This window comes from Nanorana parkeri, unplaced genomic scaffold (genome assembly GCF_000935625.1).
Source record: "Nanorana parkeri isolate BGI_ZX_2015 unplaced genomic scaffold, ASM93562v1 scaffold735, whole genome shotgun sequence".
Classification (NCBI taxonomy): Eukaryota; Metazoa; Chordata; class Amphibia; order Anura; family Dicroglossidae; genus Nanorana; species Nanorana parkeri.
The window spans coordinates 332,988-348,992 of record NW_017307003.1 but is presented as its reverse complement, the minus strand read 5'-3'; the positions used below and the strand labels follow the sequence as shown (position 1 = coordinate 348,992).

General features: G+C 41.2%; 1 protein-coding gene across 1 annotated transcript in view; it reads right to left on the bottom strand.

Annotated features, from left to right (window-relative positions):
- The window catches only part of ST18 (ST18, C2H2C-type zinc finger), a 166,136-nt gene that overhangs the window by 17,613 nt on the left and 132,518 nt on the right, over positions 1–16,005 (bottom strand). Inside the window, exons 13-16 of the mRNA XM_018564203.1 lie at positions 10,466–10,528; positions 7,616–7,684; positions 3,036–3,098; positions 2,872–2,952 (exon numbers count right to left, since the gene is read on the bottom strand). Of these exons, the coding sequence (XP_018419705.1) occupies positions 2,872–2,952; positions 3,036–3,098; positions 7,616–7,684; positions 10,466–10,528 (276 nt within the window). The remainder of the gene's footprint in view (positions 1–2,871; positions 2,953–3,035; positions 3,099–7,615; positions 7,685–10,465; positions 10,529–16,005) is intronic.

Here is a 16,005-nt window from a genome sequence, read left to right as displayed (position 1 = left end):
CCTTATCTAATTTTAGCACAGTCAGTTAATCCATGCCCACAACATAAGTGTACTCAACGATTATTTTAAAACTTTCACACTTTTTTATGCAGGACATGGTACCACTTTGTGCATGAAATGTAGACAAGACAACCCTGGGTTCTGTACTGAAGTTCTACAAAAATAATGAAAAACATTTTGAATTAGGAGGAATTAGTCATTAAGCTGTAAACATAAGTTCAGCTAGTGACAGATGTTTGTTTCATCTGCTTAACACAAGAGAGTAAAAAGAGAGTAAACTATGTCGAAAAATTGAAAGTGGTCATGTGAAAAAAGGAAGATGTTATATATAGGGATGCACCGATACCACTTTACGAGTACTCACCCAAATACTCGGTATCGGCACCGATACCGATACTAGTATCGGTATCGGTGCATCCCTAGTTATAAATAATAAAAAATATTTTCTGGAAATAGTAAATGCACCCTAGTTAAGGTCAACAGTACTAAATAATCATGTCGAACACTTTTTCAGGCTCATGCAAAGTGCTAGTGCACTTTTAATAGGTCACTGATGCTTAACCATTCCTGACATTTGCACCTGTTGTGGTGGGAGCCAGCTTTTCCTGTATATACTGTATATTAATTTACAAGTTAGCACTTAGCCAATATGCTGGTCCATAACTGATGCATGCACTATGTAATTTAATTGTTTAATAGTGACATGCAGAGGCATTTTTAAATTCCACTTAAAACAATACTCAGTTTTTGTCTATGGCTCAATCAGTAAATAAGTGCACTACAATATCAGCTAAAACTATACTGTAATATGTATATATAATACATATAAGATTACATTGATTTGTATATTATGATGATGTAAAAAATGGCATTAACTGCTTCCTGCCTCCCGGGTGTTGAAAAACGGCCAGACGGGATCCTTCTAGTCTTAAAATTTCCCCCCCCCCCCCGCCCATGGGAAAACAGCGATGGCTGTTTACATACAAGAATTCTGCTATCTGTAGAGACACCTGATCACTTGTATTTTGCAGGTGGGTGTGCGCCCCTACCTGGCTGCCGACTCCGCCGCCAGTCCCGAGCTCTGCTGTGCCCGTTGAGGCCTATGATCGGCACATTGGCTCTGTGATCAGCGATCAGTACATGATCTCCCTCTGATCTCCCCGCCGATCTCCGAATGCAGGAAGTGATCTATATTACATCACTTTTGCATTCAGCTGCCATTTCCGGATACAGGAGCTGGGGAGAAGCTAATGAAAGCCAATCTCTACTTAATCAGCTTCACTGGGGGTCCCTAGGTGACAATAGGGGTCTTGGAGACCCCTGATGTCTTCATAAAGAGGACCCATCACGTAAATTGGCTTTCACATAGAGGGCTTCTTATCCCCCTATGTGATAGCAATAAAATGAATTATAAAAAAAGTTTACAAAAACGAAAAAATAAAAAATAAAATCACATATAAAATTTTGTTAAAAAACACAAATAAAATGTTTTAAAAAGTCTCCTTCCCCATATACACATGCAAACAAATGTGTTGGTTGTGCCTAAATGTGAAAACAACGATTGTGCCTATTGTGCTGCACACGTTACATATCATCATGAACGTCGGAGTGTGAGCAGTAATTCTAGGGCCATCAAACACTATTAACACTAAATTGATGAGTGGTAAAAGCTTTCAAAATGTCGCCTATGGCCAATTTTGGGTATGGTAGTTTTTTGCAATTCTGCGGGTGCTCTCAATTTTAAGGCTTGACGTGTTTGGTGTCTATTTACCTGATGTGAGCCGGTCTTTCATACTTTACCAAAGAAATGGGGTTAAAATAAATGTGTCATTACATAACTTAGGGAAAACTGTTTTTTTCTAAAGTTTCTGTACTTTTTTTGTAATGTAGTAAAAAATAAAACCCCCAGTGGTGATTAAATACCACCAAAAGAAAGCTCTATGTATCCCCAAAAAATTATATATACTTTTTTTCAGCACAGCGTGCATGACTGAATAAATGTCAGTCAAAGTACTGCAGCGCTGAATACTCAAAAATGGTCTGGACAGGAAGGGGGTTTAACACTCCAGTCATCAAGTAGGTAATATTATTTATTATGTGTTAGTGAGCAAGTATATTATATAACGCCTTGCAAACAGTGATATCAGTTACAGCCCAACTCCAGGCCAAAATTAAAGAAAAAAGAAATGGTGCCCCAGCAGTTTTAAAAAAGAACAAAAGAATGGCAATACTCACCTCTTCCCTGCACTGTCCAACACAGTAATTAATTTTCACTACTAGATGTTCTCAGTCAGCCAGGTTGAATGATGATAGAGAAGGGGAGCCCAGTGTTGGACTTAAAGTTGTTTATTACATGTTTCTGTCACCCTTTCAGTGATCTTTAATGCATGAATGCTAAAATAAATTACAGTGGCTAATGAAACTAAATAAAGCATAGCCTTCTATATGTGCTATTTCAAAAAGAACTGTCAAAAAGACGGTACTGTTCATTCTATATTCCTGTCCTATTTACTTATACAGGCCCCTGTGATATTTTGGTTCAGTTGATGCTGAGACCACAATTTTTATCTTTGTCATAACAATGTAGTCAAATATGCTCTAGGATAAAATATCTGCCAAGTGCATATACAAACACACACACACACACACACATATACACACATGTATCAAGCTAAGTACCTCCTCCCCATAAAACCACGCCCTTTCCACCCTCAACAAGACCGGTAACAGAGGGAGTACAGAAAGAAGAGGAAGAATTTTCCAGAATGCCATTCTCATCACTTTATAGTGGTCTTACTAAACACATACTTAAATATAAACATTAAGAAAGATATGAAGTAAAAACATTATAAAAATGTTTAGTTGACTTACTTAAGTTCAGGGTCTTCTTTATCTTCTTTGCTCGGAAATACCTTGACCCCACTTTTTCTAGCCCTTGGACATCCTGATAAACTATGAACATAGTTAAAAGAATAATTACTTATTTACCTAAAAGTGTTGGTAGATGAGATGGTGCAATAAGAGATTTGTTTTACCTCCTATGAGAGGCATAATTTCCAGTAACATGTCCAGATCCATCACAGCCTGGTGTTGGACACCTAAAGAAATAAGAGTAATCACTTGTTTTTTTCGCTTGAAATGTACATGCTGTTAGCTTCCCAATTCATATACTCAAGTCATTTCTAATAGCTATTTGGTTGCGTAGCATAAAAAGGGAGACAACACTTTACTGACTTTGCTAGCTTGCAGATTTTGTGACACTGCCCAAGGATGAGCTTTGGGTTAGGGTCTAACAATCATTCTACCCAAACCCAAGTTATTCAATGGTAAACTAATGTGGCCAATCATGTCTATAGTTACCAGTTAACAAAAATGCACTTCCTTGCCTGATCTTTGGTCAGGTAGCTTTGAAGGGATAATCATGGGCTTTCCAGCAGCCTTTTGTCAATGTGTGTTGGAGGAGACATGGAGCAAGCAAGGGCAGTTTACAGAGTGTTTGCAGGTAGAGGTAGTTTCTGAGGTTAAAAAAATTTGATATTTACAGACAGTCACATACATACTCAGTATGTGTTGGTGAGAGCTGGAGCAGATAGGAATAGGTCAAACTGTTTTTTTCAGGGAGAGATCATTGCTGCTATACTACCACTATACAGTACTGCTGCTAAATACTGTTATATTTACAGTCAGTCATATATACAGTGTGTGTTGGAGACTTGAAGTAGATAGGAAAGGATCACCCATGTTTACAGTTGGTCATATACAGTGCACAGCCAATGGGGGTTTGAGACCTGGAGCAGATAGGGAGAGATCACACAGTTTGTGCAGGGAGAGATACTTGCTGCTATAATGCCACTATACACTACTGCTGCTGAAAACTGCTATATTTACAGTTAGTTACACAATCATTGTATGTGTTGGAGACTTGGAGTAGATAGAGAAAGATCAATCAGTCTTTTGCAGGAAGAGATAGTTTCTGCTATACCATACAGTTCTGCTAAAAAGTGCTATACTTTTAGGTTTGGTTATTTAGTGTGTTATGTGTTAGTTTTTTGAGGGAGGTATATTTTATGTCAATATAATTTTGCTAGGGTTTTTTTTCGGAATCAGCAGTGTAAAAATCCTGACACAAGCAAAGCTGCCCTTTGTTTGTAGCACATCACTACATATTTATGCAGTACAGTTTAGCGCACCCAATTGCCACATATCCTCAATCCCTCAATTGCTAATAAAATGAGGTAATCCCATGTCTGGCAGGCCTAAAGGGAGAGGAAGAGGTTCTGCATGTGCAGCTGTTAGGGGGCAAGCAGGTTCTGCATCTGCAAATGAAAAAATAAACCATAAGATTCACTCTTTGAAGTGAGGAGTGGACCCCATGGACTGTTGGGTGTCCAGGGTGGACCGCTAACTGTAGCTTGCACAGCACACTCTAATTTTTATATTACAATTAAAACCTGCCTGGTTTATCCATTTAAAATGCAGCCCACTAAATCTGCTTACATAGTGTACATAACATCTGTATAGAGAGCCAGCTGTGCCCTCCCCTATTAGTCCCTGCAGTGTGCTGGAGGAACACATAGGAGAGGGGGAAATCCCTGTGGGAATTCTCTGTAGGGAGAAGACCATGAGTTGAGCAATCAGCAGTTGCATGATTGCTCAGCTCTTGGTACAGAGCTGGCATTTTTACCGTATCCCATGCTGGCTCCCAGTACTTCCTATTTTCCCAATACGTCTCCTTTAAATACAGTGCTGGAGTCCGTACAATACTTTGCTAGTTTCTTGTCTATGAAATAATATATACTCTAATGTTGACTTTTGGATTAATAGCTGCCTGTTGTCTTGCAATTATAATGCTGCTTTCTGAAGCTGCTTACACATTGTGCATGGAATCTTTATAATATTTCTGGTTGTTGTCTCTAAAATTATACACTTTAGTAAGAACCTGTCCAGTCTGAACGCCACCAATGCGTTTAATTTACATAGCCGTTTCCATTGCTGGCACTGGAAGGGCTAACTATGGGCAATGTCTTTTGTGTTCATTTGTTTTTCTGATGCGTATTGCTGTGACAGTATGATGACTTTGAACTTGCTGTACGCAGCCCTGCGTGTACTCCTTGTCACAGTGTTTACTGACCTCCCTACTAATTCTCATTTGAATGCATAATTTCATAATATTGTGCACTGCTGCATGCTGTGGCATTGTTGTATTGACATTTTCTTTCTTTGTATGTGTATATTTGAAAAATTGTCTAATAAAATCGTAATTTATATTAAAAAAAAACAACCTTTCCAGTCAATGCCTCTGAAAATGGTGTAGTACTAGTGGATAAAAAAAATCAGGTGTCACAGCCAAAAAAAAAGCATTTATTGCAAGTTATCAATTAAATAGCAGAGCTGCTGCATTCAAGACAATTTAAATGGAGGATTTAATATCAATTACACGTGCAAAATACGTGATGTCAGAATACGGTGCTGCTGACGCTGTCTTTGATTATTGTACTGTTCTTCAATACCACACACAGCTTAAAAGCATCTTCATAACATGTTATATGCATACATGGTGTTTTTCCCATGTTTCTCTCGAAGTTGTGTTAAAAGGAGAATCCTCTCTTGCTTCAGTATTTCAATTTTTAATTTCTGTTTGCATTGGTGTATGTTCTTCATGGCAGTGCCTAGTTCCTCATGCCCTTTGTTTGACAATTTTCCCTTTCCTTGCCTATCAGACTACAAAATGGTCAGAATTCATTATCAAGATTCAGCTCCCATTTGGATTAAAGTTAGCAATTATCGGATGTTATGATGGGTTTAAAGGAGAATTATGAGGTGAGTGCTTTTCACTCAGCCTCATAATCTGAGCTGACCTGTGAAAATGAAACTGTCACAGGTCGGCTCAGGAGATCGGGAAGTGAGCAAACACATACCGGCGCTCGCTCACTTCTGGATCCTGCCACTGCAGAGAGCCGTGACAGGGGAGGGACTGGATTCTCCCCTCCCCTGTCCGATCCTCCAGCGCTGACTGGCGAAATGGACGGGGCGGGTACAGCTGGCTCTGCCTCTAGATAGGCAGAGCCAGCTGTCACTCACGCAGCTGGGCAGATCCAGACATAATTGTCAGGATCCGTTTCAGCAGCGGCGTCTCAGTATAATGCGAGCTGCAGCTCATGTTATACTGAGCTTTGGGTAATGGGTGGACGCTAGTTCGTGTCCTCCCGTTACCCTTCGGAGATCTATGTGGAAAAGCCCTAACCCCATAGTTCTCCTTTAAGGAATGGCCCATGAACCAAACCCAAGTTGATTCGCTCATCCCTAATCTTCACACAAGTGATGTGAATTCAGTGCTTTCTTCTCTAAGATAGCCTAAGTACCCCCTCTCCCGTAACAGCTTACACCGTATGCACATGTAAGCCTGATTGGAACGTTCAGCGCGCAAAGGGTAATTTAAAATTGAAATAGATTTTAGAATTAGATGAAATGGGAAATTATTTCAGGTTTTTTGTAATACATACTACAGTACTGTATATTTCAACTATAGTGGATTTTTGTATATTTGGCTTGAGTTGTTCTTGAAGGTATTGGTGAATTTTGAGACATTTCAGAACAGAAAACTAAGCGCTTACATCTTGAATTTTATTAATATTATTAGTAATGAGTAATCTAATATTAAGGTATTGTGCTTATTTAGTTTACATTGAGTGGGCAAACAATTTATATAAGATGTTCCTGTTTGAAAGTGGTGTTTTTTTCTCTTTCTGGATCCCAGAAAAACATGGTTACAAATCTTTTCTAAGGGTTTATTTAAAAATACTTTAAATATACTTTATACAAATCTGACTGAGCACATGATTAGAAAATACATTGGCAGAGGTGAAAACCATATTTTAAAACAATTAGAAGATACAAAGATATAAGCAGCTAAAGTTACCTTCAAATCTCAACTTGTTCTGTTAGAGCTCAGTTGGGCCTGCTTCTCGTGATGCTCCAGCATGCCAATTATGCTTTTTACCAATAAAATGTCTCAGGATGTGGGCCAAATGAAAGAAATTCCCAAACAGCATGAATGGATGAATCCCCCTAACCTGGTTAATGTATAATGACAGCCCGTGCCCAATGCTGTCAGAATACACAAACAGTTCAGCCAACAATTTTCAGCCCAGCCCCTCGACAAAAGTTGATTGCATTTATTGACTTTTGTCAAATTGGCAGGGCCACCCACTGTTAGAATTTTGGCCAATTCCTGTAAATCACTAAAATTCTATGGCCTGCTTTATTTCTAAATTCAGTTGACTGTATCTCCAGATCTACCGATTGTTTTAAATTGGAGCTTTGACTGGTTTAACAGGGACTAGTAATATCCCCTTCACACACCATACCGATATACCCCAGAATCCAACGGATGCTGGAACAACTGGTGGATTGTGCCACAGCATACAATCTAGAAGATATGTTGTCCGCACACCACACTGCTTTGGATGTCATGCTAACGGAATGCAAATAAAGATGATATTCTGATAAGCAGAATGGTGTGCGGACAACATATCTTCTAGATGGTTTAACAGGGAACCCAGATATTGTTCACAGTGTTAGCTACTAGAGCCTCAATTTGAAAAAATACACTTACTTGAGTTCTTGGGAGTTTGCAGCCATCAGAGACTTCAGGGTTTTGTCAGCCAATGGACAGCCAGAAACACTGCAAATGACAGTGATAAAATCATATTGAAGTATTGTATCCTTGTTTTAGATAGCTACAACATATTTTGGACTGCCTAAAATGCTTTTATTTCATAGTACCCATATACAATACACATCTTAGACACAAATGTGTCCATACATTATAGTATAATGCTTCACAAATGGTTTATGCTAAACCTGTGTGCTGTTATTCATTTGCCTTTTTTTCAAGTCAGAGCAGAAATGTCAGCACAGTTTTAGGCTGTAAGGTTTCAATGGAGATTGACCTTTTTCTGCCTGAGCTATAACTGTTACTCTGTCCAAGCTGCAGAAAAAGAGTTAAAAATGCTAATTAAAGCCTATCAGGTAAATGCTTTAACCTGATAAGCTGTTTTAAGCCTGCTATGTAAACAAAGATCTCCCTTTGCTATGCCCACACTGCAAAGGTCAAGTGCTTGTTAATGTCTAGGGGGGCTGTATAAAGCACTTTTACTTACCCTACTCCTGCTAGCTTCTAGACTGCAGCACTGGAGTCCCACTGACACCATCATGATTAATGCAGGTCCCATAGCCCTGCTTTAGATGTGAGGAATCTGAGGGACAGTCCACAGTTGCAGTGGAGGGGAAAAAGGTGAGTGACGATGGCCAGGGGAGCGGAGATTAATGCAGTGTGAGAGTAGCCCCTATGCAAGGGGAGGTTCTTTGATTACCAGGAGATGGGCCTTACCAAAGTCTTTAGTTTTCTTTTATGCAATATACAGGCCATCCTAGTTTTAGTTGATTTCAGTTTTTGCTAACGGGTATAACGTTTGTTATATTAAATTTTTTGGGTGTCTGAACTTTTCAAACTAATCATACTGATCCCAGATAGGAGATAGAACAGCCTTAGAGCCTGAAACTAAGCCTATCTCTTTGCTCTGACATGGAAAGAATACAAGTAAATAATGAAAATAAATCATATAAACCTTGAGATGTATGGCTGCACTACTACAACCATTCAAGATTGGCAAATCAAATTATTACAGTATTCCTTAAAGATGAATTTCGGGCCCAAAACTTTAGTTCAAATATATTCCTCAGTAGCCACATAGGCTGGGGTAGGCTGTGATACAAGAACAGTCATGCTGCACAAGGATAGAGAACAGTAGTAATCAGTTTTATCACAGGAAACTTATGAACAGAGGCAACGTATAGGAGGTATTTCATGCAGGATTATTGCCCAGATGTGGAAAAAATTCACAAAGGATATCAAGATTCATGTAAGGATACACATGGATCTTTTACATAGACAATATTTAGAGAATATTTGTTTAACTTAGACTCCTGCTTAAAGAAAGGGACAATGGACATAGTGGCCACATTGAAGGCAGTGACAAATGGCTCTCTGGTATATACATTTAATTTTATATTATATAAAACTAATATATTCTTGCAACCTCACTTACTTATGTTTTAAAGATATATTCAATGTATAAGTATGCAGTATATAGTATATGTTCAAAATGTAGAACTGGAAAAGGACAGAAAATACATAGCCAAGCAGAAAATAAATTGACGGGTGATCATTCCACAGTAGTCTTGCTGAAAGATGACAGCTTATTAACCCCCTTGTGACCGTGGACATGCACTGTACGTCCCGTCACAAAGTGCCTATATGACTAGCCACGTACACTGTACGTGACAAGTTATTTAAGGCTCTGTAATGCCGGTAACCGCTGATTCTCAGTGGTTACCAGTCATTAATGAATGCCTCAGTATTGAAGCATTCATTAATGAAATAGTTAAGCTTTTGTAAAAGCTTCTTTCTTTCATTAATGAAAGAATGAAGCCATTACATGCAAATACGGGATCGCTAAATTGCAATCCCATATTTGACAGCTGAAAATAGCAGAGAGGTAGCAGAGTGACTCACCTCTCTGCTATTCGTTTTGACAGCTCGATAGCCTGATGTTTACGATACATTTCAGGCACAGAGATGATACAATGTATCTTTTTGCCTGAAATGTATCACTTCTGATCGTCTAGGCACAATCAAAGACCTTTCGTGAGATCTGAATCTGACATGCTGTCAGGATCAGTCTCTAAGGTTAATATTAGCTGTTCCTAAGTTTGGAGCAGCCTAATAATAGCCAAACATGTGACTGCTTGATATAAACTAACAAAAAAATGTTTTTACTTTTTTTTAAAGAAAAATTAGGAAAATAAAAATATATTTTTTATACTATAATTATTATAAAAAATGTCTAAAAAAATAATATTCAAAACTTGTGAAAAAAGTGTTTTCTTTTAGTTTTTTTGCCTAATTTTTTTATATTTTATTGAAACTAAGTGAGGCGTTAGATACACATGTTTGATATAATTATATAGCCCTATCTGCCCTCTAAAAAACAATATATAATGTGTGGGTACATTTAGTAAGAAAGTATATTACTGCTGTGGAAGAGTCACACAGCAAAAATGTAAAAAGTGTGTCAGTCATTTATGAACAGAAACTGAAAACAAGCTCAGTCATGAAGGGGTTCATTGTATGCAGGAAGATCTATACAACAAAGTGTTGCTTTAGGTAGATCTCAACGTAACCTTTCAGGATTCTTTCAAAAATAAAGACATTTAAACCTGTTATTATGTAATGTGTATGAGAAGATAAAAAGCTAGACAGTGAGGGAATTAGCTGTACATTACCATTCATGTTTCAGACGTATGGTCTTGCAGCTGAAACTGCTTCTAAGGGATAACAGTAAAGAGACTGAAAGTAATACAAAAGCCCTGTATTTTATTGTGGTTTCCTGTGGTTGTGTACCTGCGATGAGAAGCGTAGTTTCCTGTTACGTGACCACTACCATCACATCCTGGGGTTGGACAACTGTGAAACAATACACAAAAATAAAAATAGATTTTGCAGAAATATGGCAGATGATTCCCAAACCTTTGTGTTTTTCTAATTTTTCCCACGCTACTATTTCAGTTTTTGCTAACGGGTAAACAATAAACAGTGGTGACCCATTTTAAACATTTAAAACTGAAAGTCCTACAAAGAGCAGATATTACAAAGGGGTATGTTTATAAAAACTTTGCAAAGCTATTCATCCAGCGAAACCACATGTATATTCATTCTGTGTAAGTTGACTAGCTGTTGTGAGAATTGGGCAAAATCGAATGTTCTTAGGTATTTATCTTCCGGTCAAATGTCCCTAACTATATACATAACATTAATCAGCTGGTGCTTGTTCTCACTTGCAGATGAAATTAGCACTGGTATATTATAAAATAGTCCTGCCTATTTTAATAACACTGGTATTGTTGCAACACATACATACACATAACGGAAAATTGTATACTGACCTTTCTGTAATTTTCCTTTCCTGGTGCATCGAAGGCAGCACACTATGGGTTAAGGTCCGCCCCTCTTAACCCACAGGACACGTGATAAATTCTGGCCCCTCCGGGCCTTCCTCATTCTAGTAAAACGAGTCCGAGCCATGGCAGGGAGGGAAAAAAAGGTAGTGTGTTGCCTTCGATGCACCAGGAAAGGAAAATTACGGAAAGGTAAGTATACAATTTTCCGTTTTCCTGGGGCATCTCGGCAGCACACTATGGGATTTAGAGACCACACAGGGAGGGTACTGCCAACAAAATGTATTAGAGGTTAGAGCACCCAGACTGCAGAATGCTGCGACCAAAGCTAACGGTAGTAAGAAGAGCCGGATCCACCCTATAATGACTCATGAAGGTGTTCTGTGAAGACCAAGAGGAGGCCCTGCAGATCGTTTCGGCTGATACCTTCGCATAAGCTGCCCAGGAAGTTGCCATCCCTCTTGTGGAATGAGCCCGTATCTCCTCAGGTGGTTGTAGACCTTTGATGGAGTAAGCTTTTCGGATGATTCTCACTAGCCAGGTTGCAATGGTACAGTGGCCAGGTTGCTGGCCACATCAAGCGCATACGGATCTCCCATCTCGTCCTGAAATGCTGGTAGAGCGATTTCCTGATTTAGGTGAAACAAAGAGGTGACTTTCGGAAGGAATGAGGGATGCGTTCTCAGCACAACCCTATCCGGATAGAACGTGCAAAATGGCTCAGTGGCCGCCAGTGCATGTAATTACGACACACGTTTAGCAGATGTGATTGCCGGGAGAAAGGTAGTCTTGAGGGTGATATCCCAGAGAGAAGGCGTAGGGTGTGGATAGAAGGGAGCATGCTGTAAAACATCCAGCACAAGGGATAAATCCCATTGTGGAAACAAGGAATGTACAGGAGGATGAAGTTTCAGACATCCTTTAAGGAAGCTTATGATCAATGGATCAAGAGCCCACCTAGACCCTAACAGGGCTGAAATGGCCGATACTTGAACCCGGAGAGAATTCCAGCTGAGGCCTCTATCCAGACCGGACTGAAGAAAGTCAAGGACATGATTCACCGTGGGACAATGGGCGTCAAACCCGGCCACCACCGCTGCCGCTGAGAATTGGTTCCACACTCTCTGGTAAGTAGCATTGGTAGAGTGCTTGCGTGCGGTTAGCATTGTGGCGATAACCGCCTGGGGAGCAGTAGAGATGCCGAATTGGAAGTGGGATCCGCTGATCGCGAAGCGCAGATATCTTTGGAACTTCACATGGATGGGAATGTGAAAATAGGCATTTGAGAGGTCGATCGAAGCCATCCAATCCTGCAAGCGAATGGAGGGGAGAATTGATTGCAGACGCCATACGAAAGGAGGGCACTTGTATTCGCTTGTTGAGATCTTTTAAATCGAGGACGGGTCGCAGGTCGCCCGCTTTCTTTTTTACGAGAAACATGGGGGAGTAGAACCCTGAGTATTGTTCCTCCAGAGGAACCTCGATGATGGCACCTTTCTCGATTAAAGTGAGAATGTACTCCACGAACACGCGTGCCCTGGGAACGGATGAAGGAAGATGCGTAGGGATGAATCTGCTGCCTGGTGGCCTTGTCTTGAAGGCCCATCTGTGGCCCCGGGACACCGTAGACAGTACCCAGGGTTCCTGAAATATCTCGCACCAAGCTGTGGTGAAAGATTACAGACGAGCTCCCACCGCACCTGAGCGGAACCGCTGACCGTCAAAAAGACTTCTTGGGCGGCTGGGGTGTAGAAACTGCGTTGGCTTTTGGAAATTTTAGAAGAGAAGACTGAGTGCTTCTCCATCCTCTCCTGAACTCTCTGCCCGGATGGTAGGCCCGTGCGTCCCTAAGGGGCTCCGCGAAAGGTCTCCTATTAGGATTAAAGCGTGGTCGTCTTTTATTCCGATCCTGGGGAAGTAGGCCAGATTTTCCGCCAGTGACGCTTTTTTCATATCCAAATCCGCCTTCCGATCGAGGGGTTCTTTAAAGGAGACTGCATCCTCCATCGGTAGTGTAATATGCCTGGCCAGGCGCATCACCGCTGCGTCCACCAATGGGGAAGAGGTGAGGTTAGGTGAACCGTCCTCCGTGAGAGGATATAATTTGGCAATGCGGTTATCCACACTCGGTGCTTTATCCGCGCGCTTCCACTCTTCAGTGATAACTCCTTGATCTCATCCATATAAGGGAAAGAGGCCGTGGACTTTTTCAAACGGGGAAAGTACTGCCACATCTTGGTAGGCTCCGCAACAGGATCTTCCCAGTCGATAGCCTCCTTCACCGCCGAAATGAAAGATTTAACAAGATTGAAGTCAAATCCAGAAGGACAGGGAGGTTCTCCCATTTCTGAGGCGTCTGACTGAGAGTCATCAATGGTAGTCTCGGTCGGCTGCTGAGAGGTGGACGGCCCATCTGGACGACCACCCTGCCCGCCTTCGTGGTGACTGTCTCTAGCAGAGAGTACTAGGCGAGACAATGTGTTCATGGGTGGAGCGGGTGTCCCCTGCGTAGTTTCAACTAGGCAGGTTTGACAGATCACCTTCCCAGGTAGGGATTCACCACCACACATCCAGCACGATTTTACTCTAGAGCGATGTGGGTGGCTTGTGCGATGAGAAGCCGAGTCTGAGCCATGAAAAAAACACACCACCTCACTGTCTCTTTAAGGTGCTATATCACAATACCCTTACCTCGGAGGGGAGGAGATATCCCTTAAGGCAGCTTGCTCAGCCATTCCTAATGAAAGAGGAAGGGACAGTAAAGGTAGCCCACATAAATTACAGGGAATAAAGTCATAACGATAATTCCATAGAGCAAAAAGAGATTTACTGGAGCAGGGCAGGCAAAAGGGTGATCCGCAGGATTCAGTCAGTCGTCCGAACGGCGTCCAGTGGAAGCAGCAGGCTGTCATTAACAAAAAGCCCCGAAATTTAATGTAAAACGCCGGCGCATGCGCAGTGCCGACCAAAAGCCGGCGGCCACCATCTTGGAAACCCTAAGCATTGCGCAAGCGCGAAATGTCTGCGCAAAGACGACTTACTCACCTCGTCTCCTGGAAGTCAGTCACCGCCGAGAAGCCTTAATGGGTGGAGTCATCCCCGCTGACCTGCTCCAATACGAGAAGAGGAACAGATAAGAGGAGGAGAGACCCGGCCGGCCGGGCCTAGGAGAGGAAATGGCTGAAACAATGGTAGGTGCAGATGTTCACCGCACAATCGTGGATCCAAAGGACGCGCTGTCCTACCCTGGGCAAGAGCTATTTAAGCCCATAATAGCAGGGTCTACAGTGCGGGGGAGACTGACCCTGCCTGGGAGGCCATATAACGGCCGGTAAGGGAATCGATGAAGTGAAAAGAAAAACTTAGCAATAGCCATCACGGTCCTATGGCGAGGACAGAAAAAAAAGAATGAGGAAATAATTTATCACGTGTCCTGTGGGTTAAGAGGGGCGGACCTTAACCCACAGTGTGCTGCTGAGATGCCCCAGGAAACTGATATATTAGCCACAGAGGTGCTGTACAGATACTCCTCGCTTAACGACTTACCTGTTTTGCGACCACTCGCACTTACGACCGTCTTCCGAGCGACCTCCAACCTCGCGCGTCAGCGCCAGTGCGACGTGTCGCCGGGGGAAGGGACGTCCTCCGTTCTTCACAGCGCGTCCCCGTGAGTATTTTCATTGCCCGATGTACAGTACACTGTTCAGTACTGTACATCGGCAACGCTATACAGTACTGTACTAATGCAGTACAGTACTGTATAGAGTTCCTCACTTAACGACCAATTCGTTTAACGACCTGGTCGTAGGAACGGAACTCGGTCGTTAAGTGAGGAATACCTGTAAATAATAGTTCCATAAATTAGTGCTGTTGATTTCCCAAATCTGCATGGATGGCCAAGTCAGTTATCATATTTACTTTTACTGCTTTACAACATTGTTTCTATCTGCCAAAGGCAATCATCAGCACCAGTTTATGGCCACTGGTCACAAACTTTTCTATTTGTATAGTGTGTACCCCGGCATGGCTAGAACCACTCCTTGCCCTGACCTAAGGATGCATGTAATTTAAAATGTAAATTACGTCAATGACAGTAAGACATTTAAAATAAAGCCTCATTGCAGCCTTAGCCTTGCTACATTTGTCCATAGAGGTTCTCCCGCTCCGAGCTAGAACAGTCATCTTACATCTCCTCATAGCAGCTAAGATGCTGATCGCCCAACATTGGAGAGACCCTTCCCCACCAAATTACCATGATGTCATCCGTAGACTGAGCCTCCAATGTGCCTATGAACGTATGTTTGCCTTAAAAGGTGGTAAATTGAAATCCTACCTCACAGCATGGGAGTGCTGGATTAAACACCCTATGTATAAAACCTGACGATTTTGGATATTTTCATGTATATCATGCACACTATTCTCTAGGTACCTGTAATCATAGTTGTCTTATCTTTTTGGTTGCTTATTATTTATTGTTTGCTGTCTTGTAATTTTTTGTTGTTGACAAAAACCTAATAAAATATTAGGTTTTTTTTGTTGACAAAAAAAAACCTAATTGTAATTAGGTTTTGTAATTTTTTTGTTGACAAAAACCTAATAAAATATTTGAAACAGAAAAAAAAAATTAATGTGGAGACAGGTAAAAAAAAATAAAAATAAAGCCTCATTGCAACCCCAGGGCTCCTTCAGGAGTTGCTAATGGTTCCTTAAGCTGTTGCTGATTGACCTCCCATTGATAGTGCCTCCAAAGTTCCAAGGCCCTTAGCAAAGTCAGCAGCATGAAACCGATGATCTTTTTAGCTGTCTGTAAGGGTGGCATTCTGAGCACAACTGTAAGAGTTCAGTTCAAGATTCCTCAGGGGTAAAAAAGTGGAGAAAGGTTGTTGTAGCTGGTTCCTTAAAACGTTAATTTACATCAAGCTAAACATTAACACGGCTATTCACTAAAGGCTAGGGAGTTTGGAGAAGGCAGGAGAAGTGAACAAT